Genomic DNA, 19,441 nt, shown 5'->3' on the forward strand with positions numbered 1-19,441 from the left:
GACAAATTAAATGGAAAAAAACGTTGGTCAATTTTCGAAAATCACTTTTACTTTCTCCCAATTTCCAGAAAATGACTTGTACATATTGCATAAAATCTAAATATAGATGACGCTGTTAATTGGTCGTTGTAAAAGAATATTCATGAACTGTACACGGCACTTTGCGTGCAATCAGATACGGTACAATAATTGTTGCAATATTGAAGGAACTAACATATGAAAATGATACAGCTTTTATTACTTTTATTTTATTCAGGAAAATGTCAAAATCATTTGCGAGATGCCCCAATACTTAAATGGAAATTCACTACGAAGCTTTTACGTTGCTGTCTGCGCTACGCAGTTTTTGTTATAAATAAATACACCCACGCCTATTTTCGCGCTCTTTTTGTCCAAACAAAGACCTGACACGAAAATATAATGGGCATTACATGTATTTATTTCTGGCTACAATTTGTAACAGAACAATAACTGTACACGATGCGCGCACACCACATTATGTTATTTACGCTAATTTGAATACCATTGTCCCGATTGGACACCTATTTCATCAAATCTTTAAATAGAAACATATGCCGAAATTTATTTGACACTTTAGAAAAATTTCGGATGTTTGTGTTCATGAGTTTTCTTGAGCACTTTTGTCGTTAATATCAATCAGAATTTGCATTTGAAAATGGACATTGGGAATATACGGGATTATCGGGTAATGGATAGACACGGCCAAATTCGCATGTATGCGGTAATCGATAGAGACGGTAATAAACGCATGTATCGGGGAATCGATAGACTCGGGATTATACGCATCTATCGGGGAAAGGGTTAAATCTTCCATGTTTTTTAAACAGACTACAATGAAACATAATAAATTGCATAGAGTTTGTACTGAACCTCAACATAATAATGTTCCACATATGTGTGATAACTGTGTGTCTGTCTGTCGTAAGGTCAAAGGTCAAATTTTGTCATAAACAGCATTAAGAATTTTTCTCAGCTCTAAATTTTCCATATATTGAAGGACTTCAAATTAACAAAAGTTAATCATTGTTAGACGATTGTAACACCTGTCTCATTATCTCGAAGTTCTTGGTCACACTCGGAATTCAGAAGTCAAATTGACCCATAATTAAGCTTCTCCCTACTAAAGAGTTGTTATTTATAATGCTTTTTTTTAAAAATAATTTACCACTTATGACCACCATAAGGAGACTTCATTTCATGTCAAACCTGTCTCCTTTATTCAGAGGTCAAGGTCAAGCTAAGTGGTCAAATGTGGCCATAAAACAGCCGATCCATGCTGCAATTTTGTAATAGTCCATGCAATTTAAAAATTGCTACCATCAGGAGTTATTGTTTTACCTTTCTCATTACATCAATGTTTAAGGTTACACTAAGAGGCAAAGTGTTAAATTTGGCTATAAACAGGTTATTTGGGACATCTGCTTAGTTTTGATACAAAAGTTGAATGTGGGGGCAGCCTTGCCATACTTGAACTCCATCGGTCTTCAAACAAGGAAGTTGCAACTGGGGATCATCTCTGGATTAAGACAACTCTTGTACAATTCTCTTTGCCCCAGGAACTTTCTTTTTCTTACAGACACCAACTCAACACCATCCCAACCTCAAATGCCTACTACACTCACACCACCCTGTCAATGTCTGTTTGTTTGGCTGTCTGTCGTCATCTTGTCATCCAGGTCGGGTGGGGTTAGAGACAGTACCAACTGGATGTTTTTTAAGACACACTACAGGCCTGTTGAAAATCCAGTAAACTTAATAATCCAAATGTATCTTAGGCTAACTTGAGTGCAAATGTAAATATTTACTTGAGTCATTTATCACTTGCTGTGTGTTAATGATATAAAAAATATTGGCAAGTAATTGAGGTGCAATCATTCACACAAAACAACTTTTTGAGCATATTTTTGACACTGATAAGCCATATCTTCTATTTTGGGGTTTTGACACTGAGTGCTCTTGAGTGTTTGTTTTTAATCAAGAAGCATTTGAGTCATTTCAAGATTTATTGTTTTTGAATTGTTGAATTTAAGTGAAAAATGTGTTTTAATTAATCTATATATTTTGATAGTGTAGGGTAATGTCATTAGAAAAACATATATCGGGGCTTTAGTGAGGAAATGATGTGGTATTTATTTTAAACTCACTTTTGAATGTAAGCCTTACCTTGAGAAAACCAAGCTTACATGTTATGCATTTGTTTAAAGTGTTGTTCTAGATTAGTCTTTGAAGTCCGTTTTCTTGGAATTTTTTGTTTAAAGGAAGTCTCTTCTTTAAAAAAATCCATTTAAGACCCAAAGTTTGATCCTTGATTAGCATGTGCAGATTGCACAGGCTAATCTGAGACAACTTGGCGCGCAGGAATTAAGACTGGTGTTCCTAGAGCGCAGCTTATTTACTTTTTTTTTAATGAATAATAACTTGGTCTCATGTGTACCTAATGATTCATGTTGACCTATGACACTTCCTGTATTGGATTGAAGGTTGGAATTGTGTGGATCAGTAATCAAACAGGTTGCACTAAGTCTTGTGGTTTAGGGCTTAAATCTTCCCATTGTCACACCCAGGCCCCCTGTGAGATGATTCCTTTGTTGTTGAACTTAGTAAAAACCTTTAAACCAGTCCTGGTAGTAAGTTTGTCTGTGTGAAAAAATACATAATCATTGCTTTCTGAGATTGTCCTTTTAATATCATGAAATAACCAAAATATTCATTTGTTAGTAATTCTCTGTATAACAGGGGTGTCAATTTTCCGGATTATTCCGGAAATCCGGATTTGAGCCGTCCAGGGTTGATTTTGAGGTGAATGTAAATCCGATGAGTTTGTTTAAGGCGGGTGGGGGTAGGGACGTAATTCTTTTAGTGCGCGATCATTTCAGAACGAATATTGTTATAGCATCGTCGGCATTCCGGACATTTGCGCTTGGTACCGATTTTATTTATTGATTTCTGATTGGTAAGCGGCTGGCACTGACATGAGCAGTAGCTGGCTAAGTAAAGCACTGCAATATCATATTTTAAAACAATATGTTAATCAAATTATATATTGACTGCGTATTTGCTAGGTAACTGGTTACTGGTTTTCATTTTCTGCAGTCAAACGATATGCATATTTTATTTCATTTGCAAATGATGTATCGCGACATGTTTTCGGACAGTCGTTTTCGGATACGCTGGTTTGTCGATTTTAATTTAATTTCGAAGTTCTTAATATCATTTGTTTAGAATGACAAATACACCTGCGGTGTTACGGATGGTTTGGTTTATAATATTTCGCATTGTACTCACCAGAAATTGCACCTAGAAAGACTATTAAAAAAAAGAACAATAAGCTAGGGCTCGGGGGGTTGGGCCCTCTTGTCCCTTTATCATACGGGACATACGGCTTAATTTTCCGGATTTCAAATTTGGGACAATTGACACCCCTGGTATAAAGACAAATACAATTTATTGTTAGAGTTTACTAGTTGTCTTTGGTTATAGTAATTCTGTGGTGGCCGAACCCCTTTGTATTGTTTGAACAGAATTTTGACCAACCCTGGACTGTGGCCTATTCATTAGAAAATTAGTATACATGACATCAGCATTATAAGATTTAACCCTTTGCATGCTGGGAGATTTGTCGTCTGCTAAAATGTCGTCTGCTGAATTTCTAAAATTAGCATTTTCTTCGATTTTTTTCAAAGAATACTATCAGAATAGCAAACAGTTTGGATCCTGATGAGACGCCATGTTCTGTGGTGTCTCATCTGGATCCAAACTGTTTGCAAAGGCCTTCAAAATTCGGTTCCAGCACTGAAAGAGTTAATATAGATTTCATAGATTAATCTCTAAAAGTGAGGGTAAGTACAATTGTACTTGCCCCTAAATTGGTTAAATTTATGCAAATGCAAATATTCAATTTATAGTAATATGCAAAAAAATATATATTAGGCAACTGAGACTGTTATATTTTTGCAACATTTTTCAGAGGGAGAAACTCGGTTTTTCTTTGTTGCAAATTGAACATGCCTTACAAGAATGTTGGGTTAGATATGTATATCATTCTGATGACAAGATCTGGTCATAATGATTAGGATTGTCTATAGCTGCATTGTAAGTTGAGACAATATATGGAATTTAATCGCCATTTAAATGCAGGTAAAAAATAATCATGCAACTTAATTTGCAACATAATATGTAGCTAGATAAAATGTTGTGTCACAACATGGTGATAAGACTATTACATGCTTGAATCAAAATGTGATCAATGGGTTATCAAACATAAATCTGATATAATTGCTGTAAATTATTTGTTTTGTTTTCTGCATGGAGGTATTCCTATTCTACAGTTCATAAATGTATATTTGATAATGCCATTTAGAGTCCATTGTGGTGTCATCTGGGTTAATGTAGCAGGTTCACAGGTAATCAACTGTTTGATGTATAGATTGTTGGGGAATGATTAATGGGATATGTTTGAGCACTTCAGTTAAAAGGATAATTTTTGTTCTGGTGTTAAATGCATGTCTCTTATAAATTTACAAGTATTTGAAAATATTGTTTTGGCAAAGCTTTTTGACTACGAGAGCAAAATTCAGTTTTTGACCAGGTTTTCAATGAATTTGAAAATCCTGGTTATTATATTTGGTTATTGCAGGTGATAGGTTGTGGGTTTTAAACTGGTGCTTTCAGGTCAATAACCTTTAGTTTGCATAGATCAATCATGATTCAACTTTGGACAAAGCAACCATGCATGCAAACCTAGCTTATGTTTAGCTGCAAATTAATGTCAAGGCCACTATTAATAGAAAGAGAAAACTGTTTCCTGTTTAAACTGTTTATTGTTCAGCTGTGTAAATTCAATCATGGCTCTAGTTGTATCAACATAACAATATAGCAAGTCAGGTTATTGTAAAAGTGATACTCTTGTGCATAAATAATCACCTTAAAAAAGCTACAATGGAACTTTTCCATTAGTTCTTTTCTTTGTTATCAAGGCCACTAGGGATAACCAATACATTAGTGATGCTTTTTAATCCATGAACACATGTGGACTTTAATCCACAACATTATTTAACTAAAAAAAGGAGCTTGACAAAGACAACATGATGTCTGATTGTTCCACTCTTTTAAGTTATAAGTTGTAATCAAGTTTTAACATGCTGAGATGCCTACAGGAATGAGTTGTAATCTAGTGTTCTGAGGAAAAAATTGAGTTTGGATCTGGGTTGAATCATGTGTCTAAAAACTAGAACAAATCTTAGAGCCCTTGGACACAACTATTGGCATGGCTGATATGCCTGTGAGAAAGAGCCCTTGGACACAACTATTGGCATGGCTGATATGCCTGTGAGAAAGCCTGTGCAGAAGGGGCTTATTTGTTTAGCCCTTTCAGTGCGGGAACCGAATTTTGAAGGCCTTTGCAAACAGTTTGGATCCAGATGAGACGCCACAGAACGTGGCGTCTCATCAGGATCCAAAGTGTTTGCTATTCTGATAGTATTCTTTGGAAAAAAATCGAAGAAAATGCTAATTTTAGAAATTCTGCAGACGACATTTTAGCAGACGACAAATTTCCCAGCATGCAAAGGGTTAGTCACTAAGCTGACTAAGCTCTATTTTATCTTGTATAATCCATAACCTTGTATTTTGTTTTGCACATTTTCTGCAGATTGTATTTACTTAACTGTCATAGTAATACATGCTGAAATATCAGGTTTGTGAAGTTCCCTTGTCTAGACAGATATTATCTCTTATATATAATCCCTGTCTTACAATATAAGGAATAAATGTCACATGGGACAGATAAACTATGTGGTCTTTATTCTTATGTCAAGCATTTGTTGGACTTCTCTTCTTTATGTTTCGCAGTTTCTTTGTACATTAAAATTGACTGAGACATTATTATACAAGTACATTTGACAGAGATTTCAATAGTTTGAATTGGAAGCCCTGGTTATTTGCTCTTGATATTTTCTTAATAATTATTATAGACTCTACATTAGCGTTACCGATCGCCGAAATCGCCATTGGCGATTACAATTCCTAGCTGGCGATTAAAAATAAGATTTTCATGAAATTGGCGATTGAAAAAAATAGACCCTATGCTTTATAAATGCACACTCTAAATGCCTGTTTTCAGGCCGTATAAATCGCCAGAAACGTCGCTAAGATTACACAGGTAATAACGACCGCCTAGGTCGATAATCCACATGGCTAATGTCTTAATTGGTCACACTTTACACTGCAACTAGACTTTTCAAACATTTGGGTTACTTGGCGACTTACGTGATAACTGAATCACTGAAGCGTGCAGAGTAATGACCTATGCTATAGATGTTACGATTCAACGTTATCCAATCAACCAGTACGGAATTGTCATTTAATCAGATGGGCGGAGTTATAGCATTGACATAGCCACTATAAATTAATTTCCTAAGAAACAACGATTTTGATTGACTAAAAAAGTAGATAAGAGTAACTTCCCTTTACGGTCGCTATGCGACTTGAAAGATTGATTTAGAAAGTGAGTTGCAGAATCCGGGAAAAACCAGGATTCTGCGAGCGAAAATGAAAAGTCGAAGCAACAGAAATTAACACAATTCTTTAGAAAAGAAAGCGGACAAAATAATGTAAACTCAGGAAATGACCGAATTTTGGTTCGTGTTCTGAGGCCGTCTAAAATAGTGCAGAATCGGAAACATCTACCTGTCAAGTCTCATGGTTTTGTCGTGAGTCTCACGGTTTTTGACATGCAATGACGGTCTCATGCTGACTAAATAATTTCTCACGAATTTCTTCAAAAACAAAAAAAAAATGAAAAAAAAGTAATGTTTGGATTTTCTAAAATGTCATATAATTACTACCGAGACGGGCGGGCTGTTTTAATGGTTTCAAACCTAAATACCACATGTACCGAAAACTGTTTAACGGTGTTAAAGTATCATTATCACTACGCCACCGGTGTCTATGTAAACAAAAAAATCGGCTGCAAAATGTCAGCAAGTGGCTAAACCAGCAAAGAAAAATTTTCAAGCAAAACAAGGCTAATTTCAGACAAAAATAGTCTTAATTTTGCTCAGAAAAAAGCCCCAAAACGCACCACAGACGATCAAGGATCCAAAAACTTTCAGGGGGGCATGCCCTGGTCCCTCCTAGATTTGGCGACTACGTTTTTTTCCATAGCGCCAACCTAGTAGACTTATAAAGAGTATGCCATTTTAGGGCTTCAAATGTCCCATATTGTTGTTTGATTTTCACTGGTTGTTGTTTCGGACTGGCTCCAGAGTAGTGTTTTTAGCGAGACTGTTTTCGGAGAAAACCCGAGGTATTGTCAAAGCCATCTTGTCGTGTCGTCCGCCGGCGTTGTGCTAAAACCTTAACATTGGCTCTAAAATCAAAGTGCTTCCACCTACAACTTTGAAACTTCATATGTAGATGCACCTTGATGAGTTCTACACGCCACACCCATTTTGGGGTCACTAGGTCAAAGGTCAAGGTCACTGTGACCTCTAAAAAAAATTAATCTGACAAGCTTTCGCAGCCAAGCGTGGCACTCGTTATGCGGTGCTCTTGTTTAAGTTATTGAAACAAACACAATAAACAATAGGGACCTTGGTCATTGTTTATTCAATTGATTTTAAACACAAATTTATTCATTAGTTCTAATCAAACATAAAAAGTTGTGCTGCATTTAAATTATTCTTTGCACTTTTGCTGTAGTGAGACTAAACACACAAACTGGTAATTGGCATTATGTTATTCATAAATAACATACTACCCTACGAAGGATTGCAACAACAAACATCTTACAGTTAATGGATCTAAACATGTGCAAAATGGGTTCACATGCAAAAAAAGTAGTCTTAATATTTTCTGTCATCCATTTTCTGATTAATTGAACAGGAGATTACTGTTCTCTTGAGGGATTACAGTACTCCTTGGAAAACCTGGATTTCCTCATCTTGGCTTGCATATTTCAATAAAAACATCTTTAAACATGAAAATGCCCTGTGCCTGAAAGGCATTTGATTGTATGAACCCCAAACATTAATATCAGTGGCATTGACACTTCTAAATAGCATGAATCATCATTGCCAAGGCCTTATTCATGAGTTTTGGTATCTTATTTTGTATGATCTCCCTCATGGAGACATGATGAATGTATGTGCTAACCGGATACACACAGAGCATGTATCAAACATGCATCAATTTGATAAGAGGAGAAATGGAGAAATCTCCCTGGTAGAACACCTTAACCCTTTGCATGATGGGAAATTTGTCTTTTGCTAAAATGTTGTCTGCTGAATTTCTAAAATTTGCATTTTATTTTCGATTTTTTTTCTTCAAAGAATACTATCAGAATAGTTCTGTGGCGTCTCATCTGGATCCAAACTGTTTGCAAAGACCTTCAAAATTCGGTTCCAGCACTGAAAGAGTTAAGTGACTCACACTCAGTAAATTACTGGCCTGATGTCTAGCCTAGGACAGATTGACCAAAATTACAAAGATGCCCTGGATGATTCTTGAGAAGAAAATGAGAAGTTGGCATCTCATTGCAAGAGAATTTGACAGTTATTAATTTAGGATGTACAAATATTGGTACATCATTAAGGATGTAGAGATATTGGTACACCATTGCCTTCTGATGTTGATTTGCTGTTGTATTGATGCTGCTGCCAGATATTGTCTCTGTTAGTGATTTGTTTTTTTAGGTGTGTTGCTGGTAGTATGTATCCTGAGGACAAGGGCCTATTGTAAATGGCCTCTGTTGGCCAGTGTGTGCTTGCTTGTTAATCCGGTGATTAATCATTGTCTGGTCAACAGAGATCAACAGCTCAGCTTTCCAATGCTGGAGTTTATTCCTGTTAACAACCTTACTTTACATTGCATACAAACTGATAAACTGGTGTTGGGCGGTGTTTTTCTGCCATTTGTATAATTATGTTTACTTAATGTTGTTTTTTTGCCTAGACTATAAAGTCTCCGAGTCTCTTTGTTGGTGAAGTCTTATTAATGTTTTCCTCATTTTATAGGCAAGACAATTTGGCAAGTTTTAATTACATGTTTGCAATCTAATAATCCAACTATATTTGATCAGTTTTACGTAGAGGTAATAGTAAAAAAAAAAGATATTTCCTAAAGCAATCTTAAATATTTCTTCGTCTGATTGGCATATTGGCAGACTATTGACAACATTACTGTTTGTTGCTAGTGCAGAAATTTAAAATTGTTTAGTAAAGAACAGAATCTCTAGTTCCGTTGACTAGGTGCCAGACATTTGGAGATGTTTGAACATGAGTTATCTAAAGATTAAAGTATGCAAATTATTCTCAACACTGGTGTGTTTTTGTGTGTATTTCAGGTGCAGCCTGCGCGCAGAGTGCCAGGAGTACACGCAGGCCCTGCGCTGGCTGCCATACAAGGGCCAAACATGTCCCAGCATTACCAGTGTCACCCCTCAACAGATACAGAAAAAACAGAAGTCAACAGAGGTGAGTGGCTTAGCATTGTGCACAGTGTGCATGGAAATACTGAAAGAGATAAATCAATAGTGGGACGATGAAGAAGAAGAATTAAGCGATCTTTGAGTTATGCGAACACTTTGAGTTCCCCCAGAGTGTTTTCACTCTATTTTGATATTGTATAAATTGACTTTTGTCTTACGTGACTAGCGATTGCTGATTTCCAAGTATTTTGATGTCCAAATATTGGATTTAGTGGCCACATGATTGTAAAATTTGAAAATCTGTTGCTGGTTTAGGAAAAAAATGATTGAAGATCCATTGTCAGTTTGACCTAATCAAAGGAAAGCTGCTTCCTGTCAAGAAGCAATAAGAGGACACTTTCTAGCCGACGAAAATGGTTCCCTTTGTCTAACTCATCATTCTAAACCAATCGCGTAATAGCAGGTGCATAACTCTGCCTTTTTAACGATTTACTGAGAACGATGGTGAAGTTAACAGTTAAGAGCTCTACCCAATGCGCTGATATTAAACACATGGTTCATGCATGCTCAGTACCAATTACTTGCAATTGTCATAACTCAGCATAAACAATAATATAAATTTGTCTCGGCTTTCCGCGAAAGGCCGATTAGTTCCGATATACCAACGTCCTGTACATTTTTAAAAATGCGTACGTTGGTGTTTACACATGTTTTTAAAGCACGTTTATTGTCAAAAACAGCAGCATTGTTATACCCCCACTGAACGAAGTTTAGGGGGGTATATAGGAGTGAGCTTGTCTGTGGGTCGGTCAGTTCAAGTTGTTTTCATCCGATCTTCACCAAACTTGGTCAGAAGTTTTATCTAGATGATGTCTAGGTCAAGTTTGAACATGGGCCTTGCCAGGTCAAAAACTAGGTCACGGGGTCACTTACTGCGTTTTGAACATTCAGCATGTTGTCTGCTCTCTAATTCAAGTAGTTTTCATCAGAGCTTCACCAAACGTGGTCAGAAGTTGTATCTAGATCATGTCTAGGCCAAGTTCAAACATGGGTCATGGCAGGTCAAAAACAAGGTCACGGGGTCACTTAGTGCATTTTAAACATTGAGCATGGTGTCTGCTCTCTAATTCAATTAGTTTTCATCAGATCTTCACCAAACTTGGTCAGAAGTTGTATCTAGATGATTTCTAGGTCAAGTTCGAATATGGGTCATGCTGGGTTAAAAACTAGGTCACTGGGTCACTTAGTACGTTTAACACATTCAGCATGGTGTCATCTCTCTAATTCAAGTAGTTTTCATCCGATCTTCACCACACTTGGTCAGAAGTTGTATCTAGATGATGTGTAGGTCAAGTTCGAACATGGGCCATGCAGGGTCAAAAACCAGGTCACGGGGTCACTAAGTGCGCTTAAAACATTGAGCATGGTGTCAGCTGTGTTTTGTGAAGACAACATGCAAAATATTCTGTGTCAATGAGGCATGTGGGGGTATTGGTCATGTCTGTGACAAAGCTCTAGTTTTGTTGGATTATTACTAGTTATAAAATTGCAAGGTATTAATATGTTTAACTACACTAATATCTGGATTATTTTATGTAATTTAAATGTTAAACAAGACAGTTGTGTCGCAGAATCCGTCTATGTCTTTGAAACTGAGGATGAATTTACTTTAGTCCGGATTTGTCTTCTTTTAAAGACCATTTTATTAAGAGACCACTTTTGGTTTTTCCCTTGTTGTCTCTTAATACAGGGTTGACTTTCTCTTGAGTAAAGTTTATATTAAAGGCTTTATATTTTGCTCATAATATAGCTAGCAGATATTATTGTGTGTCTCGTTTCGTTCTAATGAAATATTAAACAGTTATCTAACATTGTTTTCTGAATTCCCTTCAGCAGAATACTACTTCAAAATGTCAATAAATTAAAAATATAAACGCCTTTTTGTAATTATGAAGCCAAATTGCTGCATTCTTGTTTTGAATTGAGCCAGGTATGAATTCAGTACGTTGAATTAATTCAGACAAGAACAAGCAGAAACCATGCTCATCTTCTGCCTTTTTATATTCAGCAATTTTGTTCACTGTAATTGTTTTAACACATGGAAGTTTACCTCAATGCCTTCTTGAAATTGAATTAGTGCAGACATTGATACTTGTTTGAATGAAATTTGGCAAACTGTGCTGTAGTGTTTTCAATTAACAGGTTTTAAAAGTTGTTATGTATTCCCTCTAAATGTGTTTCATAGCTTTTCCTTGGTTGCATTGATTATTTTATTTGGCACACATTATTCTGTATCTCTTTTGCTTAATGAATTTTGAAGCCCCAGTAGAAGTTAGATGTATAGACAAGGCAGGATGTGGAGTAAGTGTATGTAACAGCTGATCTAGATCTTCAGGAAATATATATCCTTTATTTGCAAACAGCATTAACACTCTAATGAACAACTATCCGTTATCTGTCTTGTGACCAGGAGGTCCCGGGTTCGAGTCCCACTGTGAGCATTATCTGGATCTTTCTTAAGACAGAAAAGTACTGGTTCTTCTCAGGAAAAAGACTTAAGAGAGTCTTTATAAGCCCAAGCTTTTTCATGTAATTACATGCTTAAGAATTATGTTGAAAGTTAACATTTGTCCATGAATAAACGAATAAATGTATCTTTAGCTTGCTAGCATAGCTCCAGACTGGCCTGTGTAAACGTGCAGTCTGGTACTCAAGGGTTCATGGTCTCATTTGTGGACAGGGTAGCTCCAGACCAGACTGCAGGGATGCCAAGACTGATCTGGAGCTACCCTGGCAGAATAAGTCATAAGAGCCATTTTGGCATGATGGGGCTCCATTGTTTTACCGCTGGTACTAACTTGTTTTTGTGTGTTTCGTTACAGCTTCAGTTGAATGTGTCCAACCAGCCATACTTCTCCGGTACGTACCAGTGCGTGTTTCGGTACGAGAAAAACACAGCATCATACAACATCTTGACGACCAACACCACCTTGCCGCCAAACAATGCCGCCGGCATCAAGTGCGAGACCCCAGAGGACTACAAACTGCCACCAATACCCACAGGAGAAGGTATACTTTGAGAGCAGCACCCGAGATATTTAGCCATATTCTGTCCTTGAAATCCAGCAAGGGGCCATTTTTAGCTCGACTATTATATATGAAATATATATAGTGGAGCTATCCTACTCACCCCAGCGTCGGCTTGTCCGTTGGCGTGCAAATGTTAAAGTTTTCGTACTACCCCAATTATTTTCATTGTCCCTTGACATATTGCTTTCATATTTTGCATACTTGTTTACCAACATGACCCCAACCTATAAACAAGAGCAGACAACTCTATCAAGCATTTTGTCATAATTATGGCCCCTTTTCCACTTAGAATATGCAGCAAATGTTAAAGTTTTCGTACTACCCCATTTATTTTCTTTTTCCCTTGACATATTGCTTTCATATTTTGCATACTTGTTAACCAACATCACCCCCAACCTATAAACAAGAGCAGACCACTGTATCAAGCATTTTGACATAATTATGGACCTTTTACACTTAGATAATTGAACATTTTGCTTAAATTGCCATAACTTCTTTATTTATGATCACATTTTTTTATAACTTTGACAAAACAACACATACCTGAATACCACAATGGTTTCCACCCAAACAATACCCCATGCCCCTACCCAGAACCCCCCCCCCCCCCCATCCTCCACCCCCATTTTTTTTTAAACATCATCTAATAAATTACCACACCTCACATTATACCCCCTACCCCCCCCTCCCCAACCTCCCCCCCCCCCAATTTTTTTTTCTTTTAAACATCATCTAATTAATTACCACACCCCACATTATACCCCCTCTTACCCCCCTACCCCCCCCCATTTTTTTTTTAACATCATCTAATAAATTACCCCACTCCACATTATACCCCCTCTCCCCTCCCCCCCCCTACCCCCCCCCCCCCTTCAAAAAAACAACATTTTTTTTCCTTTATAATGCCCCCCTTCGAAGAAGAGGGGGTATATTGCTTCGCACATGTCGGTTGGTCCGTCCGTCCACCAGGTGGTTGCCGGATGATAACTCAAGAACGCTTGGGCCTAGGATCATGAAACTTCATAGGTACATTGATCATGACTCGCAGATGACCCCTTTTGGTTATGAGGTCACTAGGTCAAAGGTCAAGGTCACGGTGACCCAAAATAGTAAAATGGTTTCCAGATGATAACTCAAGAATGCTTATGCCTAGGATCATGAAACTTCATAGGTAGATTGATCATGACTTGCAGATGACCCCTGTTGATTTTCAGGTCACTAGGTCAAAGGTCAAGGTCACAGTGACCCGAAATAGTAAAATGGTTTCCGGATGATAAATCAAGAACACATACGCCAAGGATCATGAAACTTCATAGGTAGATAGATCATGACTCGCAGATGACCCCTATTAAGTATCAAAGCTATTGCTTTCATACTTGCAACACTTACTAACTATCACAGTAAGGGGACTGTGCAGGCAAAGTTATGTAACTCTGACTGGCATTTTGACGAAATTATGGGCCCTTTATACTTGAAAATTTGGTTAAGTTTTGTGTTTTGGTCCACTTTACCCCTAAAATATCATAGATATTGCTTTCATACTTGAAACACTTGCAAACTATCATAAGGGGATAGTAAAGGACAAGTTGCATAACTCTGGTTGTCATTTTTACGGAATTATGGCCCTTTTTTTACTTAGTAACTTTGAAAATATGGTTACATTTTGTGTTTAGATCCACTTTACTTCTAAAGTATCAAGGCTATTGCTTTTAAACTTCAAATACTTTCATGCTATCATGAGGGTACCCCGCCCCAAATCCCCCCTCAATCCCCCCCATTATTTTATTTTATTTATTAAAGATCATCTAATAAATGACCACCACACCCTCACACTATACCCCCCCCACCCCAATTTTTTTTTATGCCCCCAGTAGGGTGGCATATAGCAGTTGAACTGTCCGTCAGTATGTCAGTCAGTCTGTCCGTCCGTCCAAAAAAAACTTTAACATTGGCCATAACTTTTTCACTTTTGAAGATAGCAACTTGATATTTGGCATGCATGTGTATCTCATGGAGCTGCACATTTTGAGTGGTGAAAGGGCAAGGTCATCCTTCAAGGTCAAATGTCAAATTTATGGTGTCTGTCCGTCCAAAAACTTTAACATTGGCCATAACTTTTTTTAATATTGAAGATAGAATCTTGATATTTGGCATGCATGTGTATCTCATGGAGCTGAAAATTTTGAGTGGTGAAAGGTGACGGTCAAGGTCATCCTTAAAGGTCAAATGTCAGATATATGGGGTCTGTCCATCGGAAAACTTTAACATTGGCCATAACTTTTTTAATATTGAAGATAGCAACTTGATATTTGGCATGCATGTGTATCTCATGAAGTTGCACATTTTGAGTGGTGAAAGTTCAAAGTCAAGGTCATCCTTCAAGGTCAAAAAAAATAATTAAAAAATTCAAAGTGGCGTTCTCATGACACTGCACATTTTGAGTGGTGGAAGTTCAAGGTCAAGGTCATCCTTCAAGATCAAGGTCATCCTTTAAGGTCAAAGGTCAAAAAAATAACATTTCAAAGCGGCGTTCTCATGAAACTGCACATTTTGAGTGGTGGTAGTTCAAGGTCAAGGTCATTCTTCAAGGTCAAGGTCATCCTTCAAGGTCAAAAGTAAAAAAATAATAATTCAAAGCGGCGTTATCATGAAGCTGCACATTTTGAGTGGTGAAAGGTAAAGGTCATCCTTCAAGGTCAAGGTCAAAGGTCAAAAAAAATAAATAAATTCAAAGCGGCGTTATCATGATGCTGCACATTTTGAGTGGTGGATGTTCAAAGTCAAGGGTATCCTTCAAGGTAAAAAATAAAATAAAAAAATTAAAATTTCAAAGCGGCGTTCTCATGAAGCTGCACATTTTGAGTGGTGGAAGTTCAAGGTCAAGGGTATCCTTCAAGGTAAAAAATAAAATGAAAAAATGAAAATTTCAAAGAGGCGTTCTCATGAAGCTGCACATTTTGAGTGGTGGAAGTTCAAGGTCAAGGTAATCCTTCAAGGTCAAGGTCATCCTTCAGGTTCAAAGGTTAAAAAAATAAAATCAAAGCGGCGTTCTCATGAAGCTGCACATTTTGAGTGGTGGAAGGTCAAGGTCATTCTTCCAGGTCAAGGTCATCCTTCAAGGTCAAAGGTCAAAAATAATAATTTCAAAGTGGCGTTATCATGAAGCTGCACATTTTGAGTGGTGGAAGTTCAAGGTCATCCGTCAAGGTCATCCTTCAAGGTCAAAGGTAAAAAAATAATATTTCAAAGTGGCGTTCTCATAAAGCTGCACATTTTGAGTGGTGGAAGTTCAAGGTCATCCTTCAAGGTCAATGGTAAAAATATAAAAAAATATAAATTTCAAAGTGGCGCAATAGGGGGGCATTGTGTTTCTGACAAACACATCTCTTGTTTTTTTCAAACATGGTTAAAAAACACAAATATTTATTTTTATTATTTTATTTTTTAAATACCGTCCAACCAATCCACCCTAGAACACCCCCCCCCCCCCCCCCAAAAAAAAAAAAATACATTTTTGCATTTATTTTGCATTTTTGGAAGCTAATGTAATAAATGACCACACCCCCACACTATACAACCCTCTCCACTCCAACCCTCCTTCCTTTGTGATTGAAATTGAGATAGTTCCCTACACCTTTAAAAAGAAAAATAGATGAGTGGTCTGCATCCGCAAGGCGGTGCTCTTGTTATAATTAATGCTTACTTTGTGGTAAAAGATAAACTTGGAGGTACTTGATAAACACTTACGAATGTAAATTACCCCGTAATAGTATTTAATTGTTACCTATATATTTTTAAGTGCAACCATTTAATATCATCAACTCGAAAAGTAATCAAAACATGGACAGTCCTTGAACCATTCATGAATACCACTTAAGTTCAAATTAGAAAACACTTAGTAACAAAGTGATAAAGCTCAATTGCCTGCTTTGTGCTTAGAATGGTTATTTTCTTGAGTCCATTAAGGGAGCATTATCAGTAATGACTTGTATAATTAGATGTGATCTTAATCTTGTGTCTTCTTGTGTCAGCAATTGGATCACCAGGCTTTATGTATTTGAAAAAGGTAAGCTTCCATTATTGTTCAATTCCTTTCCTAAAATAAATGCCCCGAGGGAATCACTTGCTACAGATGTTTGACAAATAAAAGGCTTGCTATGAATGTTTGATGGAAAGACTTGCTTGTTACAATTTTTTTTATTTAAATGGTTAAAAAAAAAAATCCAAAGGAAATACTTGTATTCTTACCAATACTGAAGTCGTAACCTACAAGGTAAAACATTTAAAACTTTGTAAGCATGAAAAGTTTTGGCCATTTGAAACATAAGTCCATATCTTTTTTTGAAAAAATGACATTTAAACAGGGAAATAGATTTATTATGAGTTGTATGCCAGCAATAGTTTTCAGATAGAGTGTGTGGCAGTGAGAATTAAGCCTGTCAGCATTTGAAACAAATATCAGCAGGTTGGGGTGTGTTATGCCATCAGGTAAATCATTGCAAAACCATGTAGTATTTCAAGTCTGCTATCATGAAAATAACACATAAACAAACCAAAGGCAGAGATAAGGGCTATCATTAGCAAGCTTATCATAAGAATGGTTTTTCTGTTAAGAAAATCAGATAGGCCATGTATGTGTCATATTTGATTGATATAGAGCAGAGTGTGGATTATCAACCCTTATAAAACAGTCTCCCACTGAAGCCTTGGGCCTGCTAGATACAGCAAACATTTGGCCCCCATCAATCTACAGGTGGATAACCTGGTTGGCTCGGTGATGATGTTGCAGGGAATATTTTGTCATATGTTCATATGTGTCTAATTTTTTGTGTTTTGCATTTTGCATGTAGCCACTGTAACATTTGGAGTAAAGTGAAGAAATATAAATGTTTTTGTTACTGTAGATTGAATTATAATTTAAGAATAAACAACATTTGTCTTTATTATATCTATATAATCTTATAATGTAACATCATTTCCTGATTATCAAATGTTTCACACACAAAAAATATTATTTATTTCTAATTTGAAGCATGAAACAAAAAAGTTCTGTATAATTGTACTCTAAATTCAGTCAATTTATTATACAAGAAATATACAGCACATTAGTCCCTGTCCCCTCAATTTTGAATGTTCTGCTGCAGAATACTTGTACAAGTGATACAGTTGGGCATTAAAACATGGAGAGCCTCTCTTGGAACAAATATGACTCACAGGAGCTCTTGCCAATATACTGTCTAGAGCAGTCTGTTTGTTACGCTGCCATGTATATTGATATTTAAAAGACACACCAACATGGGTCCATAAAACTTCAGCATTCACGCTTTGACCAGGGTTTCGTCCTATTTCGGGATAATTTTGATACGGAACTATATTTTAATCAATCAACGTGACACAATTATGAACTTCAATTTCCGAGAAACTTTTGTTTATAATTGGTTGCTATAGAGACCTGGTTTCAATCATATCGGGCTTAATAATCTTGTCAAGACATTGCTTGTTCTTTAGGTGGTCTTTTGTCTTCAAGTTCTGTACAGAATAAATCTTGTTTTGACATCAGTTCGTATAACACATCACATAACTCATCCAACAAATATCATCTCCGAAAGGCTGCTCTTTCTGCTTTAAATGTGTTTGATAGTTTTGAAGAAGTTTGCTTGGAATGAAACTTTTTTTTGTCTTCAGGCTTTAAAAAAGTTGTTTGTTTTCGCTAATGCGACTGACCACCCACTCACCCCCCTCCCTCCCTCCCCCAAAACAGAAATAAATAAATAAACTCTCAAACAAAAATTTGTATTGCATGTTCAGTTTTCATTATTGCTTTTACTAGAGTAACTATTATTTTTGCAATCATTTTTGGCAACATTCAATCATATTTGCTATATAAACATGTAAACTAGAATAAATTTAAGAAAAAATATTAAATAGATATTCAGAAGATTTATGTATAGCATCGCATATTCTTATTAAGTTGGGAATTGTAAAAACAGTGAACAAAACAAAAGTTTAACCAATCTATGAACCCTATTTTTTTATTAAGGGACTGTTATTGGTTACATATGACTGTTTCTGTTTGGCCTTATGTTACTTTTATGTTTATTTTAAATTATTTCATTAAGATACAGATGTTCATGTTTTGTCAAATTTTGTGTGTAGCATACAACATTACAAAGTTTGGTTGAACTGAACAAACAGCAGCTATGTGTTCTACATTTTGGCCCTGTACAGGTACCATACAAGTCAATTATAGGACAGTATTATTTGGAATGCATTTCCGTTGCCATAATTTGGGAAAATCAGTTTTCAATTTCTTAACAATAATGTACAAAACAGTTTATACAGTGAGTAATGAAAGCACATGTATTAAGCCTTCCACTGGTAAATATTAGACTGCATTTATGCAGACTCAAGATCTAGGGTGTCTGAACATTTTTCCCTCAACTACTAAGCAATTTGTTCATGACTTTGGACATTCTTGGCCCAAATGCATATTTCTCTGGATGACATTATTATAGCCTGCAAAAGGCATAGGGATATAGAATTGGCATTGTCCGTCTGTAAGTCCGTCCATCGGTCTATCTGTCACAAAATTTATGTTTGGCTGGGGATATCATTTCAACAAATTTATTATGCCCCCCTTCATGAAGAGGGGGTATATTGTTTTGCACATGTCGGTCCATCGGTCAGTCCGTCCACCAAATGGTTTCCGGATGATAACTCAAGAACGCTTAGGCCTAGGATCATGAAACTTCATAGGTACATTGATCATAACTGGCAGATGACCCCTATTGATTTTCAGGTCACTAGGTCAAAGGTCAAGGTCACAGTAACTCGAAACAGTAAAATGGTTTCCGGATAATAACTCAAGAATGCTTACGCCTAGGATCATGAACAGTGATCATG

At 36.6% G+C, this 19,441-nt stretch overlaps 1 protein-coding gene across 4 annotated transcripts in view; it reads left to right on the top strand.

Annotated features, from left to right (window-relative positions):
* Positions 1 to 19,441, top strand: part of LOC127880948 (plexin-A4-like) — a 159,386-nt gene that overhangs the window by 93,232 nt on the left and 46,713 nt on the right. For all 4 annotated transcript variants that reach the window (XR_008049823.1, XM_052428460.1, XM_052428459.1 and 1 more), the window contains exons 6-7: positions 9,365 to 9,494; positions 12,331 to 12,517. Coding sequence is in view for 3 of the 4 variants with exons in the window: in XM_052428460.1 (XP_052284420.1) it covers positions 9,365 to 9,494; positions 12,331 to 12,517 (317 nt within the window). In the remaining variant the exon portion in view is untranslated. The remainder of the gene's footprint in view (positions 1 to 9,364; positions 9,495 to 12,330; positions 12,518 to 19,441) is intronic.

The sequence above is a fragment of the Dreissena polymorpha genome, chromosome 5, assembly GCF_020536995.1.
Source record: "Dreissena polymorpha isolate Duluth1 chromosome 5, UMN_Dpol_1.0, whole genome shotgun sequence".
NCBI classification, from domain to species: domain Eukaryota; kingdom Metazoa; phylum Mollusca; class Bivalvia; order Myida; family Dreissenidae; genus Dreissena; species Dreissena polymorpha.